The 19,628-nt window shown below is 40.5% G+C and overlaps 1 protein-coding gene across 1 annotated transcript; it reads left to right on the forward strand.

The window, feature by feature from the left end:
- The first annotated feature begins 1,695 nt into the window (after nt 1–1,695).
- Nucleotides 1,696–19,617, forward strand: slc15a2 (solute carrier family 15 member 2). The gene is made up of 22 exons (XM_056390260.1): nt 1,696–2,239; nt 4,645–4,732; nt 5,845–5,986; nt 6,262–6,354; nt 6,676–6,775; nt 6,976–7,066; nt 7,165–7,242; nt 8,658–8,740; nt 8,884–8,967; nt 9,082–9,171; nt 9,888–9,932; nt 10,162–10,197; nt 11,925–12,013; nt 12,620–12,701; nt 13,252–13,377; nt 14,251–14,415; nt 14,686–14,732; nt 14,865–14,972; nt 15,492–15,591; nt 15,682–15,825; nt 16,446–16,550; nt 17,951–19,617. Exons 1-22 carry the CDS (start codon nt 2,231–2,233, stop codon nt 18,158–18,160), a joined length of 2,115 nt encoding a protein of 704 aa, XP_056246235.1. The 5' UTR covers nt 1,696–2,230; the 3' UTR covers nt 18,161–19,617.
- Nucleotides 19,618–19,628: the final 11 nt, after the last annotated feature.

Genomic DNA, 19,628 nt, shown 5'->3' on the forward strand with positions numbered 1-19,628 from the left:
TTTTTGGAAGAATGAGTAAAAGGACGTCCAACACAAGAGTGATGCCGTGTGTGTGTCGCAGACTCACCGTTTATGTGCCAATTGTAGTTGTAAGTGTGACATTGACTTCAACCACGTTTCACAGTTGTCATCAGCAGATGAATTTTTGTAATTCATTTCTTATTATTATCACATGACATAAGCATGCAGCTTCAGTCGCATGATATCAGGTGGTCATACGAGGGCAGGTTTTAACCCCGGTCTCTGACATGGAAGTCACATGCGCAGTTTTGTTTCTGGGAATTTGACCGTGCACATAAATTAGATATGTAAGATGTTGATATTTTTAGGCTATATATGTTTAGGTTTGACTATTTTAGTACTTTTATGCAACTACATTTATTTGACAGCCGTATTTACCAGGAACTTCGCTGGTTGAATATCTGCTGTTCGGTTTATAAAATATGAAGCAGTGTTTCCGGTTGTCACAGACTCTCTGTGGACTATTTTATAACTAAAAAATTTAGTTGGCACTTTACAGAGAGTCTTGTAAAAACGTGTGGAACATTTTGCAGGAAAGAAAATATGAGACCGTGTTCTGTGTTTTACCTGGCTGCGAGACAAGTTTCCCCTTGGGAATGATAAAGTGGAAGGAGAAGTTGATGGAAAAGCTAAGTGAAGGATTAACATGGAGGGTTTCACAGGCTTTCTTAGGGTGGAGGGTTGACACTTGGCAACTTGGACTCACGTCTCCTGGCTACAGCCCTGGTCTTTGGCACTGTCAGCTGACCGCCGGTCGATGACCTTTGACCTCTTCACATTCGATGCTTTCTTTAGGTTTTCACAGACAGCTGAAGTTGACAGCAAATGTTTCTCTCTCCAGTCTCTTGTCGAGTGTTTCCTGCAGGTGCTGCATGTAACGCACTACACCATCCACCTGTATGTGACCACTTGTTACAGCACCTGAGCCGTTGCCATGACACCTGAGAAATCTCCATCTACTGATAACGGTGAGATACGGTTGGAACTGCTTCTATTCTATTCTATTACTCTATCCCATATCAAACTCTTTGTGGTTAATTTCCATACAGATGTCTTATGTTTTAGGGTCCTGATGAGCTGAATGTCGAGCGGTTCCTCTACAAGGGATCTAGTCAAAGTATCACTGAGCAAAAATGATGAAGGTGTCAAGAAAGACTGAATATAAAGAGTTACAACTGGTGGTCAAATTTAACTTTAAAATGTACAAATATAACGTATGTCGCTATAGGACTACTTTTACTTTACTTAAGTATTTCTGTTTTCTGTCACTTTATACTTCTACTCCATTACAGTTCAGAAAAAAATACTTTTTTACTCAACTACAATTAGCAACCAGCTACACTTTTATGCCGTATTTACCCTATATGCTTGATAAAAACTGATTTCAGAAGGTTTCATTTGGAACTTACACCACAACTAATGATTAAATTATTACTTCATAGTCAACGCAGTGTGACAATAGATTATGTGCTATTCATATGCATTCTTCCTCATCAGAGCCGTGTGTTGTCCATTACACAAAGTGACACAAGTGAAGATGACTAAAGAAAAGAATGTATTTTTCAGAATAAGAGGTGAGTTGTCACACCACACTCATGCACACACGCACACACACACACTCACTCACACACACACACACACACACACACACACTGAGGTAATGCATGTTGCCCATAGTGAATGAAAACGCAACCAGTGATGCTTTCAGGGTCATCCTTCCGAGGAAAACTAGGCGGCTTGGCGAACAGTCACAGGCCACTTTGAGCCTTCATCACAGTCAGGTCTGCGGCTGAGAGTCCAACAAAGACTCTATTGTAGAACCAGAGAAGCTGCTGCTCCACTACACTCACTTCAACTAACGGACCTCCTGCTCCTGCTATAAACTGGGTTAATACAAACCCCGGCTTCTAGATGTAAAACACCCACTGGGTGATCTTCTTTTTTCTTGTTGTTGTCTTGGTTGGAGACTCTCCCTCAAGAAGTGAAGTCTGTGCAGGCGCACTGCAGTTCCTCAAGCAGCAAGTTGGGGGGGTTTTATGGTGGAATATTAACTTTTAAGTCTGCTTTAAAAAGCACAAGTGATCGAGGTTTTACATTCGTGCCGTCGGTTCGCAGAGCAGAGCAGGAGTGGGACGGACTTGGATGTCAGTCAGGATCTCCCGATGCAGCAGTAAACATCCACAAATCTCTGCAGCACATTAAAGGCAACATGACCAAGGTAAATATATGCAAAGTTTTTGTGGCGCATAGACTGAGTCGTTCAAGTTGTTTAGATGTGTGTTTTGGTTGTTGAAAAGTTTTTAAAAATCATTTCAATCCATCGTAGTGTAAAAAAAAAAAAAAAAACCGCACCGAGTCTGGCTGGAACTTACGCGTGGACACGTGGGAGCGGAGGGCGCTTCAAGTCTTTCTAAAAGTGATTTGTGAAAGTTTTTTTTTAGTCAGACAAGCGCTGCATGCCGTGTGTTGCAGTGTCAGACAGTTAGGATCTTTGCTCTGCACACACTTCTCACTGAGGCTTTACATTAAACTGGTGGTGGGATGATGCAACAGGCGCATCATCTAAAATCCAAAAGGAAAAAAAGAAAAAGAAAAAAAGAAAGAGGCTCCAGGCGAGGGATGTTAGAGCCACAAGTAATCCTGATGAACGGATAGTGACAGCAAATTGTCTTTTCACCCCACGCAACTGATTCCTGTCATCCCTAGAGGAAGCTTTGCAGAATCTGTGCGCGCACTTTTGCTTTGAAATCCTCCAGGTTGTTTCTTGGAGCGACACTGACAGAGGAAGACTTCACGCTCCGTTTAGCAGCTGTGATCATATCACGCATGCGGTTCACTCACTTCTCTGTCGCGACACATTTCCATATTTGCCAAGTAGCTACTTTGTGGAGACCCTGTGGAGAGTGATTACATTCACCTCCGTTGTAGTGGAGCTGGAGGCAGAGAGCTCAGAGACGGATGTCACAAAGCCGAGACAAACACGAGCCAAGGCGCCGTATGTGCACGAGCTGGTTACCGCTACAGGGGTGTGGGAATTTTTTTTTTTGTAGCATTTCCACAGTATAAAACCCATGACAAGCAGGGATGCATTGATCCAACTTTTTTTCGGTATCATTTCCTGCTTTTTCCCTGATTTAAAATCATCTCCCTGTGTGAAACTCTGTGTTTCAACATGAGGCAACATGAGGCCAGACATGGTTGTGGCTCAGAAAACTGAGTCTGCATGACAGAGAAAACACTGACTTCCATAATGACAAAGAGAAACTGTATGTGGATCGATGAGCTGCACCAATGCCGGATCAATGCATCCGCCAATTACAAGTTAAAGTCCAACAATCCACGTCTTAATGATTTTAGCATCAAACGGTGCTCAGGTTTTAAAAGTGGGAGAATATTCAGGTGAGGATTTTTTCTTTTTAAAGTTTCATTTATTCATAAGTGAACATACTGCAATTAATTATTTTCATTGCTGGATAATCTGTTAATTATGTTTAGATTAACTTGAGCTGAGATAACAGAGGTAATAGAAACGTGTTGAACGCTCATAACAAATTCCAGGAACCCCCAAGATCACGTCTGAAAGATTTTGAACTGATGATAGAAAACAAGGAAAAGCAGCAGGTCTTCACCTCCGAAGCCGGAGCTAGATCTGTTTGACATTTCATTTTGTTTTATTTGGAACATTCATTCATTTCACAGTCAATATTTTACACAGTATCAGTATTCCTGCGAATAGATTCACTCAGCCAGGATTTGCAGTCCGTTTGAGAGCCAGGCTCTTTCAGATGTTTTCAACACTAGCTTTAATGATTTACTATTGAACAAGAGAAGCTTTCACTTTAGATACTACAAAGAAATAACAGAGAAAAGAAAAAGAGAAAGGCTCATGAGAAAGCTGCACATTATACTCTCCCTAATTTCTGTAACGTAACTAAGAAAATGAATCTACTTTCTTTCCAGGTGTTGTGCTGTTGGATAGTGTCATCTGTAGCAATGCATCACATATGAACTCTTTAGCATAAACTTCATTAGTAAAATCTTTGTCTGCAGAAAAACTGCAAGTTAAAGACGTCATTAAAAGTTAAAAGTATAATTTCTCATATTAAAATTACTTCAGCAGCAGCATAAAGTTGCATAAAATGAAAAATACACATGTAAAGCTAGAATTCAGTCAAATACACAATTACAACAATAAAACCAATGTAAACAGTAGAAATGTAGGTACAACAGATGAAAACTGATAATCTGTTACAGTTACTTGTTGTCTGTGCAAGAAATATGAGCATATATTGGACTTTTTGCATGATCATGATCAGAAGCCTTAAAGTTTTGTGTAACTTCTATATCTGCACAATGATTAACTGGAGTATTTTATGAGTGCCGGACTAACAGGAGGTATGTATCTGCCACATTCCTCTCGTTCCACGGCCAAATACTCATCGAATCTCGGTCAGATGGTGAAACCATCGATTGGATCAGCAAGTTTTAAAAAAAATATTTGACCAAGATAAAAGAGATAAGATAACGGATTATAGATTTACTGTCAGAGGGGTTGTTTTAATAATGTACATACTGTAAGTTGTGGTTGATGCTCATCCTGTGAACAAACTTTTCCTCTTCTAGAAACTATGTGGGACCAATTACCCGACCAGCATCTGCTTCATAGTGGTGAATGAGTTCTGTGAACGCTTCTCCTACTATGGCATGAAAGGTAAGAAAAGATTCTGTTTTTTTCTGCACATCATGTGGAAGCATAGATTTGACCTGAACAACAGGACTCTACATTGACAGAGTAGCTTTAGGGTCTTTTCACTGTGAAAAGTCCTTGACACAAAGTCGATTGATCATCGATGCTCAGCTTGTTAAACCAGCGAACAGGATGCGAGTCCAGCAGAACAACATGACAGAGAGCCTGTAATGGAAGATAAGGATCTTCCCCTCACATGACCTCACTTCTTCTCACATGTCTGTCACATTACTGTTGCTTCACACACACACACACACACACACACACACACACACAATTGTAAACATGCCACGCAAGAAAAACAATTTCCTGTTGAGCAGCTAAATCACGTCAGTTCCAGATGAAGTGGATTGATTTTATATTTAGTTGTAAGAAATATTCATTAAGCAGACACATTACAAATGATTGTCATTATCAATTTATCTACTGATATTCTTTATGAATGATTTAATTGTAAAATACAGCATCTAGCACTGGACCTCTCTTCTGAAAACGCCTTGTGTTTAAAATGTTAGTAACTGAGAAAGTACATCTGTAAATGCAGAATATAAATCGTTTGTCAATGAGGTTGATTGAAAACTCAGGTTGAAACTTATGGTGAAATGTGCCCATCTGTGTTTCCTTTAGAGCTCGGGGTCAAAAACCCAAACGTATCGAATTTACAGTGAAATAAAACAAAGATAAACAGCGGAAAAATTTTCGGTTGTCTCGTGTCTCGTGCGTCATTTTATACAAATACCCCCAAAACTCAACCTGCAAAATCTGGCATCTGGAAACCTTTGAAATTCTCTTAATAAATGAATGAATGAATAAATAAAAAAGAATGAGTTTGTAAAGACTAACCCACTAACAGGACAGAGGTTATGTGGCTCCCAGTGACTCATACACTTAAACACAAATACTTCATGCATCGACAACAATGATTTGACCAGTGATGGATTATGGGACACTGGGAGTTTGATTGATAAACTTGATACGCGGTCGTCAAGGTGTTGCTGACATGTAATGAGCGATCAGTCTTTTTGTGGTAGTTTCCGTCCCTTGCATTGGGCTCATGCTCGTGTGTCTGTTGACAGCGGTGCTGACGCTCTACTTCCTCACCTACCTCCACTGGGACAAGGACCTCTCCACCGCCGTCTACCACGCCTTCAGCAGCCTCTGCTATTTCACGCCCTTACTGGGAGCTCTCATCGCTGACTCCTGGCTCGGAAAATTCAAGTGAGTCCCCCGTCTCCTTCATCCCCAAATGAACTCACCCGAATTCACTAAACACAGTGATACCAAGCCATGCGAATAGTTTTTACTTTTATGTGCAGAGGTTTTGAGATTTTGCGTCTGTTTGCAATACGTCATTCAACCCGGGAGCTTTGTTTAAATTCTGTAACACAGCGTCTTAGTGGAGATGAATCACTCCGACCAAACATACACACGGATCTTGTATAATAACAAGAGTGCAGCTCTGAATGCACATAATCACAGTTTGCTCCCAACAGGACCATCATCTACCTCTCCATTGTCTATGTGATCGGCCATGTGGTCAAGTCGGTCGGAGCCATTCCCACTGTGGGAAACAACAACATGCACATGTAAGTTATCTGCAGCTGATACAGAGCAGCCACGGCCACAGGGCAGTGCTGCTGGAGGTGTCTGTCATCAGGTTGAGCCTTTTTTATTTCACTTTGAATCACTCAGCATATCAGAGGTGCGGGCAGTGAATCAGTGTCAGTGTCCAAAGATGTTTAATTTACAATTAAATAAAACAGAAAAAAACCCAAAAGAAAAGTGGAATCAGCAAATATCTCACATTTTTGCTTGTTGACTTTGATTTGACTTTTCAGTGCTAGAGGGAATAGACACTTGATATCCATATCCATTCCAGCTGCATTAGCTGTGTGTTTGTGTTGCAGTGCTCTGTCCATGGTCGGTCTGATATTCATAGCCTTCGGCACCGGAGGAATCAAACCCTGCGTGTCAGCGTTTGGAGGAGACCAGTTTGACGAGGAGAACGTGAGGCGCCGCACTTCCCTCTGTAGTTGGAATAAATGAAAGCAGTTTAGCTTTTAACTTCTCTGTGAAATGAGTTAAGAAAAAAAGAAAAAGAAAGATTCAGCAGAAATCAGCAGTGACTTACACGTTACAAAATCTAGTATTTACCAAAGATTCAGGCAAAAACAAAATCCCTGATGATTGTTGTTGGTCACCTCCAGGTCAGCGAGAGGCAGAAATTCTTCTCCATTTTCTACATGTCAATCAACGCTGGGAGCCTCCTGTCGACTGTGATTACACCCATACTGAGAGGTGAGCATTCACCGTCACAGTGTTGAGGAACCTGGCGGGTCCACCGTGTGACTGACATCAGCGCGCTGATGGCGTTAATGCTGGATTTGCTCCTGCAGGTGATGTGCAGTGTTTCGGTGGTGACTGCTACGCTCTGGCCTTCGGGGTTCCTGCGGGTCTGATGGTCGTGGCGTTAGGTGAGCCTTCATCCACCTGCAACATCCAATCAGATGTCTCCTACATCACCTACACAGTAGTGTCTACATAACACTCTCAATGACATTCTGTACTTTGTGTTTTGTGCTAATGAACTAATGTTAGCATGCTAACTAAGATGGTGACTATGGTAAACGTTAGACCTGCTAAACATTAAAACGGTAAGTGAGTAACAGTAAAGAGATGAGACGTCAAGAAGGCAGTAAATGTTGAACTGGAAATCACATCATTATAATTCCTAGTCAGAACGAGACACATGAAAATGCCAGCTTGCTTTTTCTGGAGCTTTCAGCTGTATCACACTGTTTTCATCACCTCGTGGGATTTGCTCAGTTGTCAAACAGGTGTATCTCAAGATCCATCTCTTATCACAACTTGGCAAACTTCATCCTCTGATGAAGACCATGTGATGAGGTTGAAAGCTCTGGAGTTGGGATTGTTTGGTCAAATTCTTTTACACTTCAAGACGAATGAGGGTAAAAATATACAGCCTATAACACATTTACGCACTTATGTTTCTACTTATCTGTGAAAAGAGGTATTGATAATGCTATAGCCAATATCAGCTGATAATGTTTATATCAGTGGAGCTCTGCTACCGTCCAATCAGTGTCCTGGATCAAATCAGTTAAACCCTAAATACTGTAGCTGCTGGAGTGATTACTGTGAATGTATGCAAGCTGTATGGATGCAATATGCAAATCTGCCACCAAAGAACATTTATTTTTCTCAGAAAAAAATAAAACGAAAAACAAAAATGTTTGCCTCCAGGAAATGAATAAAAACACCAGGCTGCAGTGCGATGCCCTAATTTGAATATTTTAACCATCAGTGTCTGAATTAACTGTCACATTTCAGAGTCTAAGCTCGGTTCAGGCTGCGATCTGCATGCTGAGAACATGTTTGTACAGTCGGGCTTCCTGTTGATTAAAGCCCCTCAGCATACGTCCTGACAGTCAGTTGTCTCTGCCTCTGAATCCCCCGTCACCTCTGATCCTTGTGTGTGATTCATGCTCGCTCGCCCCGCTCGCTGTGAAAACAAACCGTGCTTTTACTACTGGAGGGGCCGTGCACAGATCACAGCGACGAGTTTGAGAGAGGGGCTTCAGCGTTTAGAGGCCTGAAGTGTGTTTACAGCATGTGAGAATTTATTACCCCCGAACCCCCTTTTTTTCAAGGCAGTGTAAAGGGGCAAACACTTCCTTAAAAGGTAAACTACTGCTAAATTCTGCTCTTTTGTCTGCACCGTACCTCAGCTTAATCTGTGGAGTTATTACTATGCGCTGATATGAGGCAAATGGAGAAACTGTTTGCACAACAGCTGATCCATTTCCAACATAAACAGTTTTTCTTCACTTCTCCAGTTGTAGTCTAACTCCTCATCCATCTTGTGTAGTTGTGTTCATAGTCGGCAGCGGGATGTACAAGAAGAACCCTCCCCAGGGAAACATCCTGTTGGAAGTCTGCAATTGCATTGGAGTGAGTAATCTGGCCGGTTGTCCCCAGTCGTATCAGATGATTTATTGAAGTTTATTTACTATAAAGATTCATTTTGTGCCGTAATAATGGTATGAATTACACTGTTTCTGCCTTTGTCTCTGGTATTTACTTTTGGCGTGCAGTTTGCCATCAGAAACCGCTGGAGGAGGGCGAAGTATGAACCCCAGAGGAAGCACTGGCTGGACTGGGCTGAGGACAAGTACTCGGTAACAAAAGGACTTTTCCTGACAATTTCGTTGGAAAGGTCAAAAAAAGAGCGTTTGTGTTGGTGTTTTTCGGTGTATTGATAATCCATCCGGTGTGCGGGTTTGTGTTAACAGAAGCGTCTGATCCAGGAGATTAAGATGGTGCTGCGGGTTTTGGTGCTCTACATCCCGCTGCCGATGTTCTGGGCTCTGTTCGATCAGCAGGTACGTGAAGACAAGAGACTTATCAACTTATCAAGAGTCATGTTAATGTGATCAATAGTTCAGCTGTGTCCAACAGCTCTTCCCAGTCTTTATGCCGAGCTAAGCTAACAGGCTGCCAGCTGATGTGATTTTAAACGTATTTGCCAAAATGTCAAACTGTGGCCTTAAAAATAAGAAGCAAGAACAGAGTTTAATGCCCTCAGAATAATGTCAATGATGCTATAATCACATACACATTTGGAGACGTAGGGGAGCTTTATTTTGTTATTCTTAGTGTGTAGTATGTGGTTTGGTGATGGCGGATTAATTTTACTGGTAAAAAAAAAAGTATGAAGAGTTTTTAAGTGTTGAATCAAGTATCATGTTCAGTTCCTGTTGACTGTGTTCATACGTGACCATTTTTCTCAGTCAGCACAAGGTCAAGGTCATGGTGTCATAGCTCTCTTATTCAGTCCCTTAACTATCTGTTATCAACTCTGGCCAACACTCAACTCAACCTTCTGATTATGGAAAGCCTCAAAGCCACAATCAACATTCCTGAATTTCATTCTCCCCGAACTCGTTCTTCACTCAAAACTTAAACTAACTGTCAAAACAAACACACGTCTTCCTCGGGAGGTGAGTCAAATGTTCCTCGTCAGGAAAACAAACAAAACGAGTCGGTTCATGTTGTTGCCTGAAAACACACTAACAATCAGTGTTCTTCGCTGTTGCAGGGTTCCCGTTGGACACTTCAAGCCACGAGGATGAACATGGCTTTTGTAAGAGTTTCCTTCCATGAAATAACACTGTTGAAAAAAGCTGATAACATCTTTTATTATTGCACTTTGATATCAGTTTGTGGGTCCTGTAAAACAGATCTTCGTAACGATCGGCCACTTTATTTCAGTAAATGCCATCAGTTTATGGCCTTATTATCAGGTTTAGATTTACGAAGTTAAAGTTTAAGTGGCTGTCCTGCTCAGATCAATTGATGTTGTTTTATTACAGGGAGATTCCTTCAATGTTCAGCCCGACCAGATGCAGGTATGTGCAGCTCCACCTCTTCTCAGTGGGATCTAGTTTTTGTGTCCATAAGCAACGATGTATGACAAGAGAACAATAAAGAAGATTGAACGTCTTAAACTCCAGTTCTTCCCCGACTATATCTAATATATTCTGTATCAGTTTCATCCAACTCTTCATTGAAGCTTCATGATGAGGGGTCAAAGTTCATTCTTTTCCAAATTTTATTAAAAAAAGCCTCTTAGTACAATCTCACTTATACTGCAACATGCCCAGTAACCTGAGAAAACAAAGTGGCTGTGATGAAGCATTTTTTAAAGTGTGTACGTATGCGTGTGTGTGTGTGTGTGTGTGTGTGTGTGTGTGTGTGTGTGTGTGGGGTCTGGTTAACTCTCATACTTTCATTGTTTAACTTGTTTGGAGCCGTGGTTAAACTACACTGCATTCTGTAAGTATTTGGACAGTGATTCATTTTAAACCCAATGTCCTGCAGAACAGAGTTATAAAAAAAAATAAATGTAATAGCTCTGTACCAAAGTGAATAAAATAAGGATTGAAAATCCAACAATGGTCTCACCTGAGCTGTGTATTTTTCAAAGTGCTAAAATCATAAGATGTCCTGTATGGGATGGCAGGTTACGTTTTCTTCACTCAGTTATAAAACACTCTTTCGAAAGACATGTATGTGGTTGTGGCCGTGTCCTAAAGAAAAATAGCTACGAGGTTAAAGGCTGACTTGAGCTTTAGATTGAAGCTGTTTACATCCACATCAGCCTGTTTATACACAGTCCTAAATGAATTGGACAAGTTAAAAATAAACTTAAATAAAGGCATCATGCGTAAATGTTCGGTGACATCTGCAGCCATCGTCACTTCAGTCAGGAACATTGTACTTCCTGATGTGAATGTTTGCCTTATCTGTCGCTGTGGGATCATTGTCATCCTAAAACTGGAGGGCTGACAATGACAAGAAAAGAGTCCAGTTGTGCTGGCATGGATGAAAACACCCTCAAACACCCCTAAAGCTCAAAGTCAGCCGTGTTGCCTCATAGTCATTGTTTAACTTCAAGTCCTCTGATCCTCCTCAAACCTTTTCACATCCAGGACCCTTAAACTGACACGAATGAGACCACAGACCCCCATGTGATAAGATTTTGTCCCTGATTTTGTCCAATTGGGTTTTTGCTTTTAGATATTTTATAACAGAAAGTGTTTGAAACCCATGACCAACATTCTTACATTCTGTCATTGTGTTACTTATGGAAAACATTAAATATTATAAAATTCTCCCCTTTTTGCTGGAGACCTTCAGGAAACCCCCTCAATGACCCCTGGAGGTCCCTGGAACCCACCTTGAGAACCACTGTGCAACACAATAATGTGTTACTGTCCAAATACATATGGACTATAGTGTATAACTGGTTTATACTCAAAATGAGGAACCCGCCATCCAGCCAGAAACATGTATTTTTTCATGTCCGTGGTATAAATGGATGTTGTCATCAACACATTTCCCATAGTGCACTAGAGACGACTGATGTTTGATTTGGCGAGTGATGCTGTCATTCTCATGAAAACACTTTTACAGCTGTCTATCACAGCCATCTCATCACTGGTGATATGGAATTAGAGCCCCTGTTAGTCTCTTTATTCTTGTGTAACTTTAACCTTTATGATTTTACGAGTTTTACGGAGCTTTTTATGGAGTCGTTTAACGGCGTGTTTTCGTTCCTTCCCTGGTGTTGTAGATGTTGAACGCTCTGCTGATTCTCGTCTTTGTGCCCATCTTTGACCTCATCATATATCCGCTGGTCGCCCTCTGCAGAATCAACATCACGTGAGTGGAAGCCTGTTGTTTTGGATACGTCCACCTTTATTGCAGACATGAGCATTTAAGAAGCCTCTTAAACTGGGAAAACGAGCCATGTGACCTTTAATTTATCCCCCAGCAATACGCCGCACGTACACAAACATACTGTACATTTACAATTGTAAATCTGATGAGTGGCTGATTCATGCATGTGGAGCACACAGCACTTTTATTTTCCATGGATTGCCACAGTTTACTGAAAAATAAGTGATCACATTTCAGCACTTATTCATCCGAAGAATTGAACTAAAACAACTTTCAAATGTGATTGCACACACACACACACACACAAATAGTGCAGAGCTCTTTCGTAATTTATGATTTTATTCATGTTTTTTATAGAATAGCTCAGGCTGTAAAAGACACATTTGCAACAGATGGCATTGGGTCAAAACAAGTGGTGAGGCAGTCTCTTATCAGGCAGATCAGTGAGGACACTGATGTGGAAATCACAACTGATTTATAAAGTGATAAAGCCTGACTCTCAGAACAGTAAACACGCACTGGGCCTATAGTCGTGAAGGGTATATAAAAGTGTTGACTGTCTGTCACTGACTCTCTCTGCCCCTCCAGGCCTCTGAGGAAAATGGCCACGGGGATGATTTTTGCAGCGCTGGCCTTCTGCGCGGCCGCACTGGTGGAGGTGAACGTCGTGGTGCGTATGAGCAGCAATCATGAATCATCTCGTTACAGAGATTAAATGGCACTCACCAAAACCATTGCTTACTTACACGCTTAGATCGAGCAGCTACAACACATGAAAACACCTGCACACAGACTGACTTCTACAAATCCTACACATCCTGGAGAAACTGAGCTGTCCTCATGGTTCGGTTACTACACAAACTGTCACAACCTCACCCCCCATTTATTTTTGTCTGATGTCTCATACTCTCAGCAGCTGGCAGCTGGAATTAGAGCTGTCTTCATGAGGTTAATTTGAAATCATGCTGGCAGCTTGCAGGCATGTTCTCTATGTTGGTCCATCAGTCGGTCCACTGCTTTGGTCCAGACAAAAAGGTGTATGTGTATTGTAAGAACAATTACATTTATCCTTAATTTCTTCTGTTTTAATCCCAATGTAATGTTTGAATATATCAAAAAAAGTGAGACCTCTGTGAACCACAAAAAGTGCTATATAAGTCTTTGTAATACAATAATAGCAATTTCTTTCTATAATACTAATTTTCCGCTCCATCTGATAGAAAACTGTGGTGGATCCTGCACCTGAAGGGAGCTGTCTCCTGCAGGCCTTCAACCTGGTAGAAGGTAATGTCAGTGTGAAGATCCCTGGCAGCGACCTGTTTCCAGACCCCATCCGATGCCGTCAGGTAATCACATGGGAGGAGGGAAAAGCAACTTTTTTTATCCGTGTGGACGCAGGGCAGCAGACATTTCCCAGTGACCAGGCCTTCCTCAAATTCATACTGTTTTTTTTTTTGTCTGCTTTTGCATTTCAAACACAAGTCTAGACTCTAAATTTACCAGAGGTCTGAGAATGTGAGAGTGTGTTTGTCTTGTGGGAGAGTGTGTGCAGAGTTTATCACCTCTTCACTCAGTAATATTAGCTTTATTTAACCGCTGAGATAAAATAAAAATATGAAGGGAATAAACAGGGATCACAAAGACACATAGCTTATAAGATCCAAAGGACAGTATAAAACTATAAGCACCCAGTGTACCATAACACACACACACACACACACACACACACACACACACACACACACACACACACACACACACACACACACCAAAAAAAAAAAGCACAGCAATTAACAAGGCACACAAAAGCCAGTTGGCTCATGATGAATGTGCTGTTTGTGTTTGTCTTTGGCAAAACCCTTGAGACATTTAAAACTTGTTTTGTCTGTCTTAACAGTTTGCATTTACATTTTAATGAACCCACGAAGCTAAAGTTGTTTACCAGCTACTGTCAGAGCCTCTAGCTGTTCGACAGAAACATTTTGGAGATTAGGACGCTTCTTTCTGTCTTTGCTCAACTGTTAAATTTTACAACTTAATTTAAGGAAATATGTAATATGAGGTTTATATAGTTCTATACTCTAAACAATATTAATAAACTAGTTCAACAGAGAAAAATCATCTAAGGCTTAGTATATTGTATTTCATTCTCTTTTTGTCAGAGATTATTTTCAAGCAGTGAAAGAACCTGAACATTAACTCCCTGGTCTCTGTGTCAGGACCCTCCTGAGTATGAAACGCTTCCACTGGGGGCGTCCAGCAAGGAACTGATCATCGAAGTCACCTTAGACGGAACAACTTCAAGGTGTAACCTGATGTTTGAACAAGAAATGGCCTACAGTCTCATCCTGTACCCCGAAAGTAAAGAGATCCGGTGCAAACTCGTGAGTGCCCCTGAAAATTGGTTCCAAAGTCTTTTTAATAGTATTAAATATTCATGACTAAATAAGGAACAATTGAAAATGTAAAGTGAAGATCCTTGGGTATTATTTAAACCCAAGGATCTGGTTGTGGTTGTGATTCGATCAGGTTTGATTTGACTGTTTTCCTGGCAATTATTATTTATGATTATTAATAATATTCAACCCCATTGGCACTGAGTGTAACAGCACAAATGAGTTCAGATATTATTGTGTGTTTTATTCGTCATCCAGGTGAAAGACTTCATAATGAAAGACACAGAAGGGAATCCTCTTCTCAGGTAAAATATTTAATATAATTTAAATTTGAATGTAATTCGGCTTCAAAATAAAAATTTCCTCGTAGGTCGACTTGACCAACTTGATTAATCGGTTACATTTGATCATGAGTTCTTATAATTCAAATTGAACAGGTTCCTCAACACACAAGCAGAAGCTCTAAACCTGACGGTGGGAGATGTGACCTTCCACGTACCCTCTGGTTACAGCATGTCTGCTAACAAGACTGTGGACCGGGGAGAGTGAGTACAACTCATGTTGACAGTTGTGTTCAGTGTAGACCTTTTGTATTTGTGCATCTGCTCTTTGACTGTGCCAGAGTGGAGCACTGGAATCCATCTTGGAACTCGACTCAGACTTGACCTTGATGACTCTGACTCAGATAACGGAGACTCGACTCAGACTTGGACTCGGACTCGAACACTTGAAACTCGAGGTTTAGAGACTTGACTGCGGTCTCGGTTGGAGGATTCTTGCTTTACTTCCTTTACATTTAACAAGAGGATCTGTTGTTCATGTTGTTGTTGTTCAAAGTTATTCATGCAGAAAATGAACAAGACTTTTACTTCCAGAACCATGGATTCCTGCATTAACTCCCACTTTGCAGCGATTTAAGTAAATCCCAATTAGACCTCAATTAAATAATTTAAATATGTGTTATATGACTTTTTAATTTAGTGTAGATCGGTACTAGTCAAATCATGTGTTCTTGTTCTTTTCTAATTCATGTCATCCTTTATGCACCTCCTGCCTCCGGGTAGATACTCAGATGTCACGTGCAGCCCACAGACAGAGAATTGCTCTCATCTTGACGTGGGCCTTCTGGACTTTGGAGCTTCCTACACCGTCATACTCACTGAGGTCAGGACACCTGTCATGCAAATAGCATTTTATACAAAGATTTTAAAAGTCTTCCATACTCATGACATCACCTCTGTGTTGCTTTGGCAGAAATTGGGTAAAATTGTGACTGACAGGATGGAAGATGTGAAGGCCAACGATGTGCACATTGCCTGGCAGATCCCCCAGTACGTCCTCATAACTGCTGGAGAGGTCATGTTCTCCATTACAGGCCTGGAGTTCTCCTACTCACAGGTTTGACATTATAATACTTCACTCAGCTGCATGTGAAACTCTATGAACGTCTGATTATATAGTCTGTACGCTTTCTGTCCTGGATCAGTGCAAGGCAAAGCTTTTTTGTTAAATGAATTCCAACAGGCGCCCAATTTCTCAGCAAAAAGGTTTCAAAACATCCATAGAAATGAGTGTTTAAAACACACTGAGCATACAGATGGACAGTGGAGAATAGCATTATGCTACTGAAGTAGTTTGAAAACTTTCTACGGCCATTTTGATACTTTTTTTGGAAAGGAATTCATTATAACATAATCACATTTTCAAGAATTCAAGCCCACAGGGACTGAATGTGTGAGTGAAATGATTGAGGTTTAGGCCTTTGATGATCCCATGGAATCAATAGTTAATCAGTTGTGCCTATTCTGTTAAATTAAACTCCTTTTGTCTCTGTAACTTTTATCCTGTTGGTTTAAGACTTAAGACTGTTTGATGTCCCACACCAAATAACAAAACAGAAATATTTTGTCACGTTTAGGAAGTAATATGCCATTTCACTGAACCTCTAAAGATTGTATGATCCCAAAGCTGCTTGATGTCTTTGCTCTTTACTCACACTGGATTTGTGTTGCCTCCAGGCTCCGGCCAACATGAAGTCAGTCCTACAGGCAGGCTGGCTGCTCACTGTTGCATTTGGGAATGTGATCGTGTTGATCGTGGCGGAGGGGGCGGGACTGGAACAGGTATGATTTCATTGGGCATTATGGGAGACATTAAAAACTGTACTGAAACCACAGTCAACTGACCTTTCGTATGAAATACTTTTAAGGCTGAAATATTACTTGTTGTAAATAGTCACAGTAAAGTGTCAGTTCAAAAAGCCGCATTTCTCACTTCCCTCCAGTGGAATCCAGCCATGCAGTTTTGTTTTTATCTATCAAAGTTATCTTTTGCACCCCAAGACAATGAAGATGAACTTCATTTGAACTTCAACATTAATCAGCAGTGCATCTTCCCAGATCCAGTTACTGTGGATGACCTGGTTACTCTCTCTAAATAGTTCCTAGAGTTAAATTAGAATTTTCTAAATGTCAGTATTGAATCCTTGGAGCGCTGCGAATAAAAATACATGAGTTTCTATCCTTCTAAGGGTAAGTGAGAAAGTGTGTTTTCTTTTTGGCTGGACCGCAACAGCTGGACCAGCCCTGTAATCTGGAATGTCCCTGACTGACTGACTGATTGTCTGACTGACTGATCATATTTCCACCACTGGTCAGCCAAGTGCTTCATCACTGTTAGGGGGGTGTTTACAGCTTGCAGTGTGGTTAATTTTAGATTCTAGAGCTACAGACTTTCTTCAGACAAGACTGGGTATAAACTTAGCACATGGCTGAAATTTGAAATGGTTACAGGTAAGTGTTGAGTTTATATTAACACATAACGCAGTAACTTTAACATGGCAAACGAGGGCGACTGAAAACGAGGCTTCGTACTAAAATGCCACTATGAGCTATTATACATATCAAGCGGAGGGAGTTAGAAATAAAGACGTGCCTCAAATAAAAGTGTTACATTCTGGAGTTGAGGGAAATAAAGGCTAAACTATTGTGGATCCCAGACGGAGGCTGCGTGCTGTGTGAGAGACAAAATAAGAAAGATATTGTGTCGCTTCTAACTTTCTCTCCGAGCGATCGTTTTATTAAGTAAATATAGCTGAAATCACAGCTCAGTCTTTGACTTTAATTTATGTGTTTGGTAATTTTGTCAGTTGCAGTCACAGGTATAAAATCAGGATTTGACCATGGCTGCTCCAGCTATACTCTAGGTTTTGACCTAGTCTTGTTTTTTATAATTTGTGAAAAACTTCCTTTTCCTTTGTAGTTTTTTTTTTGTTATAACTCTCAGCTTTTTAAATCCCTGCATTGCTTATAATCACTGTAACAACTGAAAATGTGACATTCAACTCTTAAAAAGGCCTTTTTGTGACTTTGTCTTAAATAAAACAAACATCTACTAAAACCTGTTACTATAAAACATTACATGCCTGTAACATTCCTTCTCTAGAGTTCAGCAAACCTCAGCAGTGAACTAAATCTTTCTCCACCCAGCACAGTTCACATGCTAACTCTATTTGTCGTCACAGTGGAAAGAGTTCCTGCTGTTTGCCGGCCTGCTGTTGGCCGTCTTCATCATCTTCTCCATCATGTCCTGCTTCTACACCTACGTCGACCCCGATCAGCTGGACAAGATTTACCTGGAGGACTCAGGGAAGGAGGAAGATGATGATGACAACATGAAGAAAAAATCTAATGAGGTGCAAATGAACAAAAGGGGGAAGAGCACCAGATTGTAATTGTGCCGCCAATGTCTTCGCTGCAGCTGATTAGATTTGGCTACAAAAGGTGAAGTATTGGATCAGTTAGACACGCAGCTATCATGTGAAGGTACCGTTTTTAATTCAGTTTCTTGTCATGTTTTTGTTTTAAGCTACTTTTTGTGAAAATGAAGCACTGAGATGTGATTGTCGGGACATTTCTTGTGGTTGGAAGCGCAGTATTTGTTTGTGACATCATTCGATGTATTCTCTGAAACCTTTAACACTCCAGTCACTTCAAGATTTAAAGGCTGAGAACAGGAATGAATTTTTCCTAAATCAGACTGAATACATGACATAGTGTTTAAGACAGGCACAATATTGTGTGACTTCCCACAGCATGATCAATAGTGTTATTACAAATGAATGTCAGATATTGTATTCTGTATATATTTGTTGCTTATTAACTGCATGTCGGAACGATATATTTTCTACGATGCTGAATAATAATTACAGACCATCTTGTATGGGATCACACCGGTCGCACTAACAAACATCTGTCCGCAGATGTGCACACCTGCAAAAGTACACAAATCGCCTGCACTAGGTGTCTCCAGAACCACATTTTGCCACGATGACACACATATATAGACAACACCAGCCACACGCTGGTAATTATAACCTACACGGTCTGACAGCACATGTTGGAGAAGTGGTTAAGTTTACATTGTGCGCCTATAACAATGATATTAAAGGAAAATAGTTATTAGTGGTGTGGCACATCGTAAGCCAATAATTAAAAATTCAGCATATGTATTACCTATGTATACCATTTATTGTGATTTACCTTATTGGTCCTTCAGTTGCAGGAGGGGATTGTTATGAATAGATCCATATTATTCGCTTCACAATGTTTTCTTATCTTCTGGTTTGAGTTTTGGAAAAAACAAAGTTTGTGACAGAGTCCTTGAATACATCACCAAGAAAAACAGTGCCTGCTTGCAACTGCATTGACATACAGTACTTTAAAATAGTTCACTGTGAAAGTTTCAAGTCTTTGAAGGTTGAACTGAAACCAGTTATTGCCCTGCAAGTGGGAAATCTAAAAATTGTATGAAAAAAAAAAAAAAGTCAGTATTGTATAGTGTATTTTTCAATCCTGGAAATACTTAACTTTCTCACCGAAGACATTTTTGACATGTCGCAGTAAGAAAAGGACAGGTATAAATAATAAAATTCAGCTGCTCCGGGTTTTCGGGGTCCTGGTTTTGTTTAAGCAGGTTCACTGTCACACTGTCATGACTTCACCGGGACACTCGAATAGAACAGAGCCATTGTTAATGTTGTTAGTAACACCTGAGCCTTTTCTACAGTGACAAGTCAAATGTTTAAATTATGCTGCTCCCTATTCTGTAAAAAAGACTGTTGTGATGCTAAAACCTTTTTTTTTTTTTTTTGCGCTGTTGGAAAATTTAATGATTAAATTTTAAATCATCCTTTTTTTTCA

Source organism: Seriola aureovittata, chromosome 11 (assembly GCF_021018895.1).
Source record: "Seriola aureovittata isolate HTS-2021-v1 ecotype China chromosome 11, ASM2101889v1, whole genome shotgun sequence".
NCBI lineage: Eukaryota > Metazoa > Chordata > Actinopteri > Carangiformes > Carangidae > Seriola > Seriola aureovittata.

Bases quoted from the DNA above. Each gene is read 5' to 3' on its own strand.
- slc15a2 (XM_056390260.1), top strand. The intron at 6,776-6,975 runs GTGAGGCGCCGC...GGTCACCTCCAG, and splicing joins ACCAGTTTGACGAGGAGAAC to GTCAGCGAGAGGCAGAAATT. The intron at 15,826-16,445 runs GTTTGACATTAT...TGTTGCCTCCAG, and splicing joins TGGAGTTCTCCTACTCACAG to GCTCCGGCCAACATGAAGTC.